The 16,066-nt window shown below is 48.3% G+C and overlaps 1 protein-coding gene and 1 pseudogene across 3 annotated transcripts; both read left to right on the top strand.

Moving 5' to 3' along the window:
* The first annotated feature begins 317 nt into the window (after positions 1 to 317).
* IFI6 (interferon alpha inducible protein 6) lies at positions 318 to 13,759 on the top strand. 3 transcript variants are annotated; one of them, XM_054721341.1, is made up of 5 exons: positions 318 to 465; positions 11,692 to 11,793; positions 12,149 to 12,226; positions 12,307 to 12,456; positions 13,543 to 13,759. In XM_054721341.1, the coding sequence occupies exons 2-5, from the start codon at positions 11,724 to 11,726 to the stop codon at positions 13,647 to 13,649; spliced, it is 405 nt and encodes a 134-aa protein (XP_054577316.1). In that variant the 5' UTR covers positions 318 to 465; positions 11,692 to 11,723; the 3' UTR covers positions 13,650 to 13,759. The 3 variants fall into 3 exon arrangements, with proteins under 3 accessions (XP_054577316.1, XP_008146231.3, XP_054577315.1); XM_008148009.3 differs by lacking the exon at positions 318 to 465 and adding an exon at positions 9,772 to 9,863; XM_054721340.1 differs by lacking the exon at positions 318 to 465 and adding an exon at positions 11,417 to 11,499.
* LOC114233954 (DPY30 domain-containing protein 2-like) lies at positions 8,528 to 8,937 on the top strand (annotated as a pseudogene).
* Positions 13,760 to 16,066: the final 2,307 nt, after the last annotated feature.

Here is a 16,066-nt window from a genome sequence, read left to right as displayed (position 1 = left end):
TGTTTACTGGTCATTCCGACATCCATCAAGCCCAGAGGGGCGGGACCCGGGGCTCCTGACGACTCTGATTGGGTCTGGACTGGAGTACGCCACTCATGACGCGCGCGGCCTTGATTATGTAAAAGCACAGTCACGCGGGGACGCGGCTGGGAGGGACCATCCACCGCCTCGACCTCGGAAGCGCCCAGACTCCGCCCCCTTCGCTCTTTGTTCCCGCCCTCGCTCCTCCTCTCCGGGGCCGGGACCACGGCCGCCGCCGCGCCTCTCGCGAGACCTCCGCGGAGTTGTGCTGTTTTGTTTTCCCTGGAACTGCCCTCCCCGGAGCCTGAGGGCACTGATGGGCCGAACGCAGCACATTGTTGCCGTAGAACTTCCGCACCACCGGAGCTGGAAGGAGGCGGGGGCTTGTGAGAGAACCTCTCCATCATCAGGGCAGGAGGGGTCCGTAGCACTATCACTCAAGGGGTTAGGGGAAACCCTGAGAGGCAACTTAGAGGGGTGCTCTCTGTCTGGGACCCCCAAAATGGGAAGAACTGTAGGGTCCTTGACCTCCAGAGGGAAAGGGGGAAATCCCGGAGAGGGCACCCCTCTGTTGAGGAAGAGGGTTGCTCGAGTGATGACAGCCCCTCCAGGAGGGGGAAGACAAATATAAAGCGAGGCCTTCCTGAGACGCCCCTTGCCCTGGAGGACCCCTCGGAGTGGATGCGATTGGCCTGAGGCCGACTTCCTACTTTGTGTTCTCCCCGTTGCACCCCAGCTTCTCTCGACAACAGCCACCTGGGGTTTCTTGGCTGGGCTGGGCCGCCTGCCGAAGGCAAGCCACACCCTCCTGGCTACTCTGCTGCTCTTCAGCGCCCAGCTTGGCCCTTTTAGGGGCTGCCCCGGGAATTCGCCAACTTATTGTTCTTGAGGCTTTCGCAAAGCTTCGTGGTAGCCTGACCGTTCCAAGTCCCCGCCCTAGAGTTGCTCTTGGACCCACATTACTTCTTGCTTTGCTGGCGGCCTGTGCAGTACTAGTTTACTTCAACTCAATTTCTTTTCTTTTTTAAAAAAAATATATTTTATTGATTTTTTACAGAGAGGAAGGGAGAGGGATAGAGAGCCAGAAACATCGACCAGCCGCCTTCTGCACACCCCCCACCGGGACGTGCCCGCAACCAATGCACATGCCCCCGACTGGAATCGAACCCGGCGCTCCATCCACTGAGCCAAACCAGTTTCGGCCAATTTCTTATAATTGAGTGTGCACTTAACAGCTTCTACAGTAGATCGCTGCCCCAACAAAATTCACTCTCTTTAAAACCCAAGTCCTGCCCCCTTCTTGTGAGTTTGCCCAAAGATGTGTATTAATCAAGGTTTAGGCTCTGGAGTCAGAAAATTGAGGTTCAAAATCACTACGCCACACTGACTAGTTATGTGACTTTGGACTTATCACTAAACTTCTCAGAGCTTCACTTTCCACACTTGTACAGTTGGGTCTATGAGGATCAAAAATAGTACATGGAGGGTGATGGGTAAACTGCTTAAAGGGGTTCTACTTAGGAGTGATGGAAATGTTTTGGAACTAGATAGAGGTGGTGGTTGTACAACATTGTGGATGTACCAAGTGCCACTGAATTGTTTACTTCAAAATGGTTAACTTGCCGAAACCGGTTTGGCTCAGTGGATAGAGCGTAGGCCTGCAGACTGAAAGGTCCCAGGTTTGATTCTGGTCAGGGGCACGTACCTTGGTTGTGGGCACATCCCTGGTAGGGGGTGTGCAGGAGGCAGCTGGTTGATGTTTCTCTCTCTTTGATGTTTCTAGCTCCATCCCTCTCCCTTCCTCTCTGTAAAAAATCAATAAAATATATTAAAAAAACAAAACAAAAAAATGGTTAACTTTATGTTATTTGAATTTCAGTTCAAATTAGTGGAAAAGAAAAAGTTTATAGGTTTGGGAGCCAGACCGCCTGGCTTTGAATCCCAGCTCTATCATTTAACAGGCGTCGTCAAACTACGGCCCGCGGGCCACATGCGGTGTTTTTGCCATTTTGTTTTTTTACTTCAAAATAAGATATGTGCAGTGTACATAGGAATTTGTTCATAGTTTTTTTTTTAAACTATAGTCCGGCCCTCCAACGTCTGAGGGACAGTGAACTGGCCCCCTGTTTAAAAAGTTTGAGGACCCCTGATAGAAGCTCTATAACTGTGAGCACGTTAACAACCAAGAAACAGTACATGAGGTTGGTATCTAGATAAACATTCATTATTATAAGAAGAAACGTCCTTTTAGGGAGATGCTGGTGCCCTGGATCATGTAAACACAGCCTTTCTTCTAATTATGTACATACCCTACACTGGGGTACCAGCCTCTCTCTGTTCCAGTTCTTATCTCCAGTGCATTACTTACTTGTTTTTCATAAATCAGATTATGGCATCAGGGAATAGAAGGACCATATCTGGAACATCATCCTCTGTATCCTCTCACAAGTCCCGTCCCTCCACCTTATTCAGGCTCTGAGTGTTGATGATGAATTAATTTGCTAATTAATCCATTCTTTCAACAAAACTATGTTGAGTATTTACTTTGTGCTAGACTCAAGCTTAGGCACTAGGGATACACGTGTGTGAAACAGATGTGATCCTTGCCCTGGTGAAGCCAACAGCCTAGTGTCAAAGACAGCCAAATAGCAAGGTCTGTGAATGAAAAGACATGCCACAGGGACAGAGGACAATGTTGGAATAGGGTAGGGGAAATCACTTAGGTAGAAAAGGTCAGGGAAAATTTTTCTGAGGAGGTACCCAAACCTGAAGGTCCAGAAGGACTTAGCCAAATGACTTAGCCAAGAATGTTCTAAATAGAGGGAAAGGTAAATACCTTGAGGTATAATAGAGCTTGGCATGTTCAAGAAAGAAAGAGAAGCCAGTATAGCTAGAGGACAGAGGATGAGTGGAGAGGTTAGCAGTGGTCAGATGTACAGAGCCTGTAGAACCTGATATGTTCTCCTAGAGGCCAAGAGAAGAGCAGGAGACATTAGTCAACAGTGTCATTAGCTATTGGTTGGGAGACTAAAGTGAGGACAGTGACTGATGTTTCCTGAACTGAGCAGAACACATACCTGTGTTTGCTGAATATTTGCACTGTCAAAACATGTCCCCTCTTCTCTTATGTAGTCTTCCCACATCTCTCTGGCAATAGCAGTTGGGTGTGCCCCTGATGGAGCCGTAGAAAAGAATATTTTCAGCAGTATTATTTTTTAAAATATTTTTATTGATTTCAGAGAGAAACATCAATGATGAGAGAGAATCATTGATTGGCTGCCTCCTACATGCCCCCTACTGGGGATCGAGCTCGCAACCCTGGCATGTGACCTGACCAGGAATTGAACCCTGACCTCCTGGTGCATAGGTTGATGCTCAACCACTGAGTCATGTCAGGCGAGCCAGCAGTATTACTCATAGTAGCAAAAGAAAAGGAGCAAAAGGGAAATAACTATTGACAGAATAATGGATGACTAGCCCTAGCCGGTTTGGCTCAGTAGATAGAGCATCAGCCCTCAAACTGAAGGGTCCGGGTTCGATTCCGGGCAAGGGCACGTACCTTGGTTGCAGGTTCCCCGGCCCTGGTCGGGTACATGCAGGAGGCAACCAATTGATGTGTTTCTGTCACATCGATGCTTCTCTGTCTCTTCCTTTCCCTTTCAGTCTCTCTAAAAACCAATGGAAAAATATCCTTGGGTGAGGATTAACAAACTAACAAAAACGGATGAATAAATTGTGCTGTGCTCAGGGTATCATGGAAATCCAGAGAGGAGACACAGCTTCAACTGGGTCAGCTCTCCCAAAATGTCTTTGCATGCCTCCTATTCAGAAAATCTTCATATTACAGAGGATGGTGTAAGTCCAGGGTGGGAGAGGGGGAGTTGATAAAAATTATAACTGAATTACTGGTCCACAAACTCAAAAGTAAAACTTTAAATACTTGAATTTAATTTCTTTTAAAAAATAATTTCCCAGCCTTATTCTATATAATAAATAGGTAATATGCAAATTGACCCTCATGCCCTCACAAGATGGCTGCCTACAACCAAGCCGGCAGGGGGTGGTTAGTGAGGGACGACCAAATGACTGAACAGTAGGCTGTGTGGGGTGACCAGGCTGGCAAGGGGGGCAGTTAGGGGCGACCAGGCAAGCAGAGGGAGGCAGTTGGGGGCAACCAGGCTGGCAGGGGGGGGCAGTAAGAGGCAACCAGGCTGGTGGGGGGGGTGCAGTTAGGGGCGGCCAGGCCGGCGGGGGCGTGCAATTGGGGGTGACCAGGCCCGCAGGGGGGGTAGTTGGGGGCGATTAGGCTGGCAGGGGGGGCAGTGAGGGGTGATTAGGCCAGCAGGGGGGGAGTTGGGAGCAACCAGGCAGGCAGGCAGGTGAGTGATTAGGAGCCAGCAGTCCAGGATTATGAGAGGGATGTCTGACTGCCGGTTTAGGCCCGATCACCGGGATTGGGCCTAAACTGGCAGTTGGACATCTCCCAAGGAGTCCTTGATTGGAGAGGGTGCAGTCTGGCTGAGCGCCCCCCCCCCCCCCGTGCACGAATTTTGTGCACTGGGCCTCTAGTTGAGATATATTTGACACATAACCAAATTGAATTTCCATGACTATAACTAGTCTTTGGAGAGGGGTTATGGAATATCTAGTCTTTGTCCACAGTGACATCCTCTTTCCCATCTAGTGTCAAGTCATCTGTCCATGTGGTTTGCTGTGTCCTCATCTAGATCACAAGGCCTCTTCATATCTGCCATCAATATGTGCTCTGCTCAAGGCCATTGGAGAAAATGTTCCACTGCCCCCTGTGCCACCCTCAACACGAGGAGTTACTGCTCCTGTCTGCTGCTCCTGGACTATGTTGGGTGTGGAGATCACCATGAGGTTTGCCACCTAGGATAAAGGCTATGCTGCTGTAGCAAAGAGAACGAACAATTGTTCAGTGGCTTTAACAAGACAGGAGTTTATTTTTCTCTTAGATAATCGCAATGGACTGAATGTTTATATGTCCTCCAAAATTTATATGTTGAAACTTAATCCTCAATATGATGGTATGCACCCCGACCGGGATGGAACCTGCAACCTAGGTATGTGCCCTGACCGGAATCGAACCCGCAACCTTCCAGTGTACACCGGCCAGGGCCACAAATGCTTTCTTTTTAATGTCCATGAGAAGCGACGATGAAAGGCAGTTTGCTTTTACTTCACAATGTCACAATGATAGCACCTTCATTCTCTCCCCTCAGTGCTTTGTTAACTTTCCAGCTCTCTTAAAATGGAGCCTTCAGGGACCTTCATTGCTGCTGTGACATTCCACAGAAAAACATGCTGGTCTACCACATTAATGGCATCATACTCTCGTACATGAATAGGAAGTGTAAAAGCACCGTGTTTGTCAGAGAGTAGAAGATAAATTACATGCAGATTCCTGGTCCTGCCACATTGGGAACCTTTTTAGGAGTTCAGTGGTTTGGAGCACCGCAGGACAAGTTATCTCTCTTCAAACATCTCACCACTTAAAAAGAGGCACAGTGTGTGGTGGGCCTCTTTGGATTGTGGAGGCAGAATATACACACTCAGAACTACTTCTCCAATCCTCTATTGGGTGACTGGAAGGCTGCCTTGTGAGTAGTGCCCAGAGCCAGAAAGGGCTGAACAGCAGGTTGAAACCTTAGAACAGGCTATGCTGACACTTTGGATGATATTATCCTGCAGATACAAGGTTGCTGGAGGAATCCACCTGGATAAACATTCTGTAGGGAGTCTCTGAAAGCTCTGAAGGTCTGAAAGCTCTGAAGGGTTGCAGTGAGGACCCCTAGAATTCTGAAGTAAGGCCATACTCACCATGGTCCATTTGAACAAAAAGGTCCACTGTGTCACTGGGCCCAGGAGTGACTGAGCATCTGACCACTGGATGCCAGGTCACTATATGTCTTAAGCTAGATGTTATCAGACAGGCACAGCAGCAATCCAATATGATGGAAGTGGTACATTCAGGGCTGGGCTCAAAGAGTCCAGAGGCATGAGTAAGTCAAATGAACAGGCAGCTCAGACTCCCGTGGCACCTAGATTTAAATCTGTTGATCTGACCCCTCTCCTTTAACCCATACCTATGGCCTCCTGGAGGGTTCCCTGAAAACAACGGATAAAGAAGGAAAGGCCCTAACCAGTTTGGCTCAGTGGATAGAGCATCGGCCTATGGACTGAAAGGTCCCAGGTTTGATTCCGGTCAAGGGCATATACCTGTTGTGGGCACATCCCCCGAAGGAGTTGTGCAGGAGGCAACAGATAGATGTTTCTCTCTCATCGATGTTTCTAACTCTCTATCCCTCTCTCTTCCTCTCTGTAAAAAATCAATAAAATATATTTTTAAAAAAAAAAAAGAAGGAAAGGAGTTGAACCCATTTCATGGATAGGTCAGTGAGATATTTTGGCACCATCTGGAAATGGACTGCTCTATTATGGCCCTAGTCGGAGGTAACCCTGAAGGACAGAGGTAAATCCTCCCAGGGGGCAGAACTATGAGCAGTATACTTCGTAAGACCCTTTGTATAGAGGAAGATATGGACTGAGATTCAGATATACATTAATTCCTGATAAATGGCAACTTAATTAGTAGGTCAAGGGCATGGAAAGAGCAAGATTGGAATTTGGAGACAAGCAGGTCTGGGTAAGGGGCATGTGGATGGAGCTGTAGGAGTGGCCACAAAGCATGCAGATCTTTGTGTTAATGTTTATGCTCACCAAAGAGCATCCACTGCAGGAGGAACCTCTCAGCCAGATAGTCAGATGTCTCATCCTGTGCATGTCAGCCAGCCTTTAAACTTAGCCACTCTATCGTTTTGCAAAAGACCCATAAAACAGTGGCTATGAAACTAAACAAAGAACTTAACTAGTATATGCATATATGCACAGCCCATGGACAAACAATAGTGCCATAGTGCAGAGAAGGCCTGGAGTAGTGGCTGGAGTGGTGTGGAGGGGGTGGGGGGGAAAGGGGACATTTGTAATACTTGGAACAATAAAGCTAAAAAAAAAAAAAATGGAACTGCTTTATGACCCAGAGATTCGACTTCTGGGAATATATCTGAAGAAACCCGAATCACCAATCAGAAAGAATGTATGTTCCCTTATGTTCACTGCAGCGTTATTTACAATAGCCAAGATTTGGAAGCAGCCCAAATGCCCATCAGTAGATGAGTAGGTAAAAAAATTGTGGTACACTTTTTGGAATACTACCTGGCCATAAAAAAAGAAGGGGATCTTAGCCTTTGCAACAGCATGGATCGACCTGGAGAGTATTATGCTAAGTGAAATAAGCCAGTCAGAGAAAGACAAATACAATATGATTTCACTTACACGTGGAATCTAATGAACAAAATAAATTAACAAAACAGAAACAGACTCATAGATACAGATAACAGACTGACAGCTGTCAGAGGGGAGCTGATTTGGGGGGCTGAGTGAAAAAGGTAAAGGGATAAAGCAAAACAAAAGTCATACACACAGACAGCAGTATGGTGATGACCAGAGGGAAAGCGGGGCAGGGAGAGGTAGGAGGGTAAAGGTGGGATAAATGACTTGAGGTGGTGAACACAAAATACAAAGATTATGTATTATAGAATTGTACACCTGAAACCTATATAGTTTTATTAACCAATGTCATCCCAATAAGTTCTTATAAAAAAAAAAAAGAGTGGCTATGGTGGCAAGGATCCAACAACTTGGGTTCTCCCTCACCAAGGCTGATCTAATAATTGCCAACAAATAGCTAACCAGCGAGCAGCAGGCAGCAGTTTAGCAACGTTGGTCAGGGAGAGCAGCTAGACACCTCATGACAGGTTATTTATTTATTTATTTATTTTTAAAATATATTTTTATTAATTTCAGAGAGGGAGAGGGAGAGAGAAAGAGAAATATCAATGAGGAGAGAGCATCATTGATCAGCTGCCTCCTACTGGGGATTGATCCCGCAACCTGGCATGTGCCCTGACCAGGAATTGAATCAGGACTTGGGCTCATGGCAGGTCATTTGTATCAGCTCTCTTCGACATTGGAGAAGGCAATGATTCATCCTCATTAGAACTTACATTTCTTACCCATAGTGCTCCTGCAAGTATCACCATGCAAAGGCTTAAAGAACATTCAATCCATTACCTATGGCCAGAGCACCCATTCTGTGGCAAAGGACATTAAAGCTTGTGGAAATGAAGTCATTCTATACCATTGTTCTCTCAAGCTGGCTGCTGCTGGGTATATGGTAAAACCAGGGAAGCCCACATTTTTAACCATTTCAGGTTACTCAGCATTCCAGATTAGCCAGCTTGAGAGAACAATGGTATAGAATGACTTCATTTCCACAAGCTTTAATCTCCTCTGCAAAATGAGGGTTATAAACAGTCTGTTGTAGAGGAGAGAACACGCAGCCAAGAGGAGGGGGCATGAGGGTAGATGAGAAAACCAAGGCTCACAGAGACTGGTGACTTGCTGAAGACCACACAACTAATAAATGGCAGACTCAGGACTGGAACTTCCCCACAAGATGGAAACTGATACTGAAGAGGTGCTTCGGAAATTGCCTTGCCCAGCACTTGGCAGAGGTGGCAAAGGTTCAGCCCAGTGACCCCATAGAGTATCTGGATCACTGGCTTATCATTACAGGAAAGATCACTAACGCAAAAGAAGAACCATTGATATCTGTAGCTGGTTCCACAAAGGAGACCTACATCCATGCGGAAGAACACAAAACCCCTTGCAAAGGAGGCCTTGAAGAAGAAATGCCTGCCAGGAATGCCTCAACAGAGTCCTTCTGACTCATCTGGCCAGACTGAAGGGAATGTCAAAACTCCACAAGAAATAAATCACTTTCAGCATTCAAGTGCTCCTGAAATGCATCCTGGCTCCAAATCTCCTTCTTAAGTTATCAGAAGGTGAATGATTCTCATGATGCTTCTTTCAAAGCTGCAAGCCAAGAAAACGGCCATCTAGAAGAGCTCTCAACTAAAGATGATAACTATGTGGATTAAACCAAGACTTGAGGGGCTGTGGAAGGAGATGACTGCAGGGACTCTGCAGCCCAAGTCCTGTTCCGGTAGCCATGAAAAATCCTTAATCACGTGAAAATCTGAACTAGTTCTAGGATAAAATAAACTCATAATAAGGATTTAAAATAATGTTTAAAAAACAATATATGGTACTTCACGAAACGGTTGTGGGATTGGAAAGATCATGTACATAGAGCACTCTGCACAGGTCCTGGCATGCAGCAGGTACTCAATAATAAATGGTAGGCGTTATTATTAACTAGAGGCCCAATGCACGAAATTCATGCAAGGGTAGGCTTCCTTTCCCTATGCCGTCACTGGCTTCCCTCTGGCACCCGGGACCCAGGCTTCCTTCGCAGCCCCGGCTTCTCCGAGAGTTTGTCTGGTCTAATTAGCATATTACACTTTTATTATTGTAGATTGAATTGAATTGTGAAGGGCCTCTGGGCCCCAAGAGGAACTAGTGGTTGGGCTTCACTAAGTCCAGCAGGGCCGTGGATACCACTGTAACATGACCTGCTTTGAATACTCTTAGCTGGTCAAAGCCTCCAGCTAGAATCACTTTTTGCTGCCAGCAGAGAGGGTGCTACTGGCAAGAGATGGAGGAGAAAAGGAAACTCTGCAGAGTATAGGAAATGGAAACTCTGACCAGGATTGGCTATCAGGAAAGGGGGGGGGGGGGATGTAACTGAAATGTGATGATAAAAAGCCAGCCTGCAGCCTGGAAGAGCTGTACCTCCCTGCTGCTCCATCTATCCACAGGCTCTGGGCACGAAGATTCCTTCTCTTCTCTCCTCCAAGGTAAACCCAGAAACTAAGAGGCATGGGTGTCAAGCGGTCACCTTTTGCCAGGCTGCCCAGAAAGCCAGAGCGACTGTTCCTCAGGGAGGCTGAGCCCCTTTTAGTGCCCTGGGCTGAGGGGATGGGGGGCTGGGCTGAGGGGATGGGGGGCTTTTAGGTACAAAACTCCAAGAGGCATGAAACTGACCTTAACAGATGCCCTTTCAGCACTCTGTCATTTCACCTTTTTGAGCTTTAGTTCCTCAACTGCAAAAGGATAATCAAGCCACCTTGCCTGCCAAAGGACTGGATGATTTCACAAACCCCTTTGTTGTAGAATCTAATGTGACAGTGAGTTTATCTTGGATGATAAGGGTTATCTGGAATGGTTAAAAATGTGGGTTTGGACATCAGCAATTTTGGGATTCTACCACTCCCTGCTGAGCAGGCATGGGATTATTAAATTCTCTGAGTTTCAGTTTCCTTATCTATAACACATGGTTGAGAACAACTGTGTCTACTTCATGTGGTTGTTATGGGTATAAATGACCTTGTGCCATGAAGTGCTGAGTAAGTGCTCAATACAAGGGGCGGGATTTGTTTGTTTGTTTGTTTATTTGTTTAAATATTTTTTTTATTGATTTCAGAGAGAGGAAAGAAGAGGGAGGGAGAGATAGAAACATCAATGATGAGCCGAAACCGGTTTGGCTCAGTGGATAGAGCATCGGCCTGCAGACTCAAGGGTCCCAGGTTCGATTCCGGTCAAGGGCATGTACCTTGGTTGCAGGCACATCCCCAGTAGGGGGTGTGCAAGAGGCAGCTGATCGATCGATGTTTCTCTCTCATCGATGTTTCGAACTCTCTATCCCTCTCTCTTCCTCTCTGTAAAAAATCAATAAAATAAAAAAAGAAAGAAAGAAACATCAATGATGAGAGAGAATCATTGATAGGCTGCCACCTGCATAGCCCCCACTGGTGATTGAGCCCGAAACCCGAACATGTGCTTTGAACAGGAATCCAGTCATGACCTCCTGGTTCATGAGTCGATGCTCAACCACTGAACCACACCAACTGGGTGATGTTTATTTGCTTTTAATTCAAGAAAATTGCATTGAACTGACAAAAATCACATTAGAGGTGAATTTGGGGGCACGTATATTTCCCTACTTTGTGGAATAATGAACATAGGTTTTGAATTCCGACAGTCATGAGTGTGTGTCTAGATTGCATAGTTTACAGTGTGGCCTTAGGCAATGTCTTTAACCCTCTGTGCTTTCTTTCTGAAAAATGAAGCTGGTGAGAGGACAATGTTTGGTGCCTATAACTATTCAATGCATTGGAGGAATAAATTGATCAACAACCATTTTTTCAGAAAATTCTGTGTGACAGGTAATGTTCTAAGTGCTAGGAAATAGTGATGAATAGTTTCAAAACTCAGCCACCCTCTAAAATAGGCTCTATTAATAACCCATCTTAGGGGTAAGTAAATCGAGACCCGGAGAAGGTGCTAGTATCCTGCCCGAGGTCACACAGGCAGTGAGGACACAGTCAAGAACAGAAAACACAGTGATGATACTAGCTGACATCACTGAGCATGCGCCGTGTGCCAGGCACCTTACCAGAAGAGGATTTCCGCACTGATTCTCAGGACCACCGGGTGAGGCAGGAACGTCACTGCCTTTGTTGCCACGAAGAAACGGAGATCCAGCAGCTCCTTAGAGGGGTCCTGGGCCCAGTCCAGAGCACTTCGCTGCTTTTTATGGACTCTTCCTCCAATCGGAAAGGAAGGTAGCCTAGGGTTTGGCTCAAAAATGGCTCTGGATCATCTCTTTCCTCTCCCCCGCCCCAGGCCCAGCGACAACGCCTGCGCGCGCCGCCACCATGCGGCAGAAGGTGGTATCGCTCTTGTTGTGCTACCTGCTGCTCTCCGCCTGCGGGCCGGTGGAGGCAGGTAAGGATGGGTGCAAGGGGAAGGTCTTGGAGGAAAGAAGCGGAAAGTTTCAGGGTCCTTGGTTTAGAGGTTCAGGCGTGCCTCTGAATGAGAGAAGCTATTACAATGGACAGCGCAGGCTTGTCGTAGCCAGAGCCCCGGATTCGAAACCCTAATCTGTCCATTCCTCCATTCTAACATTTCTTCAATGTCAGTTATGCGCCAGGCACGACGCCTTAGAAAATGTCTCTTCCCTTTAGTAAGGCTTTCCGAAATAGGAGGGTGGTGGTCCCCAGCTCTGTGGGTGTTCCTGGGCATCAGACACCGAGTAGGGGACTCTTGCTTTTGCACTCCACTTTGTCCGCTCTCCCCACAGGCAAAAGGAAAGACTCGGAGGACAGCGACTCCGGTTCCGGAGTCTGGGGCGCGCTGACCTACATGGCGATCGGAGGAGGTGGGTCTGGAAGGTGGGAGCTTGACCAGGTGGGCCGGCCCCAGCCCCGGGCGCTCCCTCACTGTCTCCTCTTCCTCCAGGGGTCCTGGCCATGGGGCTGCCCGCTCTGGGCTTCATGAGCACCGGCATCGCTGCCAACTCGGTGGCCGCCTCGCTGATGAGCTGGTCGGCCATAGCGAACGGGGGCGGCGTGCCCGCCGGAGGGCTGGTGGCCACGCTGCAGAGCTTGGGTGAGTCGGGGGCCAGGCCCTGGAGCAGACAGCGGGGCCACAGGTTGTCTCTCTATTTACTATTCTGAGTCCTTTTCACAGGCCGACTCAGCTCTCTGAAGTGCGTATTCTTGTAAACCCCATCACACAGGGGGTGAATTGAGCACCGACTGATTCAGTGATTTACTTGCAGCTGGCTTGCGCTGGAGCCAGGATTCAAACCCAGACAGTCTGGTTGCTTGCTTTCACAACAAGCCTCAGTTTTCCTCATCTACTAACCAGGATAGTCTTCCTCAATTTAACATTTTATGAATTTGCTCATTCTCAAACACCCAGAGTGGAACAACTCACTTCAATCTCATACCAGTTCTGGTCTTGACTTGAGTTTCTTGAACACCATGAAGGGGATTGATAGAGAGCTCAGAATGATCCTTCTAAAAATTTTGCATCCATGTCTATCTCTGTGAATCTCTCTCTCTCTCTCTCTCTCTCTCTCTCTCTCTCTCTCCCCCTCCCTCTCTCCTTCACCCTTTTCTGTCTGTCTGTCTCTCTCTCCCCCTATCCCCCCCGCCTTCAAAATCCTAGAGAAAAAACACTCCTGACAAACTCTGCCTTTCTGAGCCCTCCATCTTCTCTCAATTCTGGATGACAAAGCCCAAAGGACCAGCCCAAAAGAACGGAGCCCTTCTCAGGAGGGCAGAGGGAGCACGGACCAGGCCATACCCCAGCAGTGGGCAGTAAGGGGCCTGGGCAGGGTAGCCACAGGCCAGTGTCATAAGATGGTTGTCCTCTCTTACTTGCGAACCCTCCAGCACCCACAGAGAGGTCTCCACAAAGGTGGCTGCTGTTCGCATTATTAACATGAGGACGTGAAGAGAATGAGTTGTTATTTTGACTGTTTGATCTCTGAAACACAGCTCTGATTGAGGCGGTGAGTTGGGAGGAGGGGGAAATAATACTCACTTGGCAGAAGTCCCCTTCCCTCGCAGGGCCACTGTGTCTCCATCTGAGAGTGAAGAGGTTGCACTTGACCATTGGTTTCCAGACTTTAGGATTCCCAGGCCTGATGCCTGGGCTGCGAGTGACCTGGCTGTACTTGCTTTACAGGGGCTACTGGTGGCAGTGCCCTCATGGCCAAGGTTGGTGCCTTTCTAGGCTATACTGTCCACAGGCAGATAGACAACAAGGGGGCAAAGGAGGAAGAGGAGGACTGAACAGCTTCCAGGACACCCGTCCCCCGCCCTCCTTCTTCCAGCTGAAGTCCAGAGCGTTCTCTGCGACACTCGTCAATGACCTAGGCGAAAAAGAGAATAAACTTCTCTCAGAAAACACTTTGTCTTGTGAGTCATTCTTCCTGTGAGAAGCCCAACAAGATCTGGGTCTGGTCTGCCCCATCCTCACTTCTCCCTAAAGCCAACCACAGCTCTGAAACACAACCAGCTGATTTAGTCCCTGGACCTTGGCATGTGCTGTCCTTTCTGCCTAGAATGTCCGTCTGAAGCTCATAACCCAGCTCAGACATCCCTACTCTGACACCCCTTCCCAGCAGAGCTTCCTGCTGCCCCTGTCACACTGAATGCTCAGGCTGGATGTCACGGGGGGCCAGGGAGGCAGAGCTCAGTTTAGTCTCAGTGAGAGAAGCTTCCAGCTACTTCTCTGATTTGGCAGAAGCGTAGAAACCAGATCTCTGTTCTCTGAAGAAGCACCAGAGTGGTCTACCTCTGAGGGAGAATAGTGTGTTAGCAGCAGCTTTTGGGGGGCTCAGCAAGGCCTCCCTCCCCTCAGAGAATCTGGGATACGGGGGGCAGTTTGCATCTGGAGCATGTGCCTCTGAGTGGGAAGGGAAGGCCAACCCCAGCCCTTGGGGAGATTTGAAGTTTGGGAGGCCTGTCCAGATGAGGCGGAGTGCAAGGACCCAGGCAGGGGGAGGGCAAAGAGACCTCAGAGATCAGTGTCAGTCACAATAGGGCTGGTTCCATCACTAATGGAAAAAGAGAACAAGGCTGTGGTTCTGGTCTATGCGTGGGCACCAGCCTCAACGCCAGCCCACCCTCCAGGGAGATCTGCACCCCTGGGAAGTAGCCACATGGGAATCACAATACCTGGTGATTCACAAAAGGGCCAAGCCAGCTGTCCTCATTTATAATCCAGAAGTTCTTCCATTAAAATGTATGGACGGGTGGGGAAGAGGCCCATCCTGCTTCCTCCTGTCCCCGGGTCCAAGGCCACCCCTGCAGATGGTTGCTTCAGCTGGCTTGCCCCAGACCACCGGAGAAGCACTGTGTGTGGAAGAGCTGCATACGTGGGACCGGCACCCTCTTGCACCTCAAATATTGTCTCCATGGCTTGTATCCAAAAGCAGAAACTGGGCTGAGTCCCCAGACCTGCTACCATACAAGCCTGAGCAGAGTCCTGCCTTGGCTACAGCCATCCATGGGAGGTGGGGGGAGCGATAGAGCGGACTTCTGCCCACGGAGGGAGGTACAGTCTCAAGCATCACACTCTGCTGAGGCCTATTCATTGTACCCTAGTTTGTCTACAGAGATGACATCCCAGCGACAGGTATGTGTCCTTCAGCCCCTTCAGGGAGGGCACTGTATCTAAGGTATCTTTTTTCCCTAGTTTCCAGAATAGACTGTTGGTGCTCAATATATGTGGGCAGAATTGAACCTCCACTTCCATCTACCTGTCCCTATACCTTCCGCAATCTTCATGGGAAGGAGTGACTGGAATTCTTGTTCTTTCCTTGGGGTTCCCTTGATAATACCCACTGTCCCCACCGTGCAGGCCTAGGAGAGGAGGCTCTGCACCCCCTTTACCACTAGGGTCCAAGTAAACACAGGCCCCTTACCTTTTTTTTTTTTTAAATATATTTTATTGATTTTTTTAACAGAGAGGAAGGGAGAGGGACAGAGAGCTAGAAACATCGATGAGAGAGAAACATCGACCAGCTGCCTCTTGCACACCTCCCACTGGGGATGTGCCCGCAACCAAGGTACATGCCCTTGACCGGAATCGAACCCGGGACCTTTCAGTCCGCAGACCGACGCTCTATCCACTGAGCCAAACCAGTTTTGGCCAGGCCCCTTACCTTTGACTCAATCTTCTCTAGCACAGATGAGTTTTCAAAGGAGGCCGTGGAGCGCAGCAGTCAGGAATGTTCCTCTGGATCCCGCAGACCGTGGTCAGTTCCTGCCCTCTGTGCCCTAGCGCAAGTTTCTTCACCTCCCCGCGACTCAGTTTCCTCCTCTCTAAACAGAAGGGTAATAACACCTACCTCGTGGGGGTTTTGTTACGAAATTAAGTGAACTAGTGAACAAAGAGAGTCTAGCACGGTGCCTGGCACATAGTGAGCACTCTGTTAATGTCCGTGATTATTATGATTAGGACTTGCATAAAGCAAAGAGGAAATGGCCAGTGACTACTAGGAATTAGATAATTTAACTTTGGAGTCGGGATTTGTTCTCTGGGGCTCACAGACTCTGTTCTGCCTTTTTCCCAAGGGTGAGTATCCTCTACTTATTCCCTTGGCATCTTATTCCTTTGAATAGCCTCAAGGCTAAAGAAATATGGACAACTCTGCCCCCTGATTTTAGATCGGAGGCCTCAGCAGTTCTCAGGCTGAATGACA

The sequence above is a fragment of the Eptesicus fuscus genome, chromosome 9 (assembly GCF_027574615.1).
Source record: "Eptesicus fuscus isolate TK198812 chromosome 9, DD_ASM_mEF_20220401, whole genome shotgun sequence".
Lineage (NCBI taxonomy): Eukaryota > Metazoa > Chordata > Mammalia > Chiroptera > Vespertilionidae > Eptesicus > Eptesicus fuscus.
The sequence above is the reverse complement of the archived record's forward strand: the minus strand, read 5'-3'. Positions and strand labels throughout refer to the sequence as shown.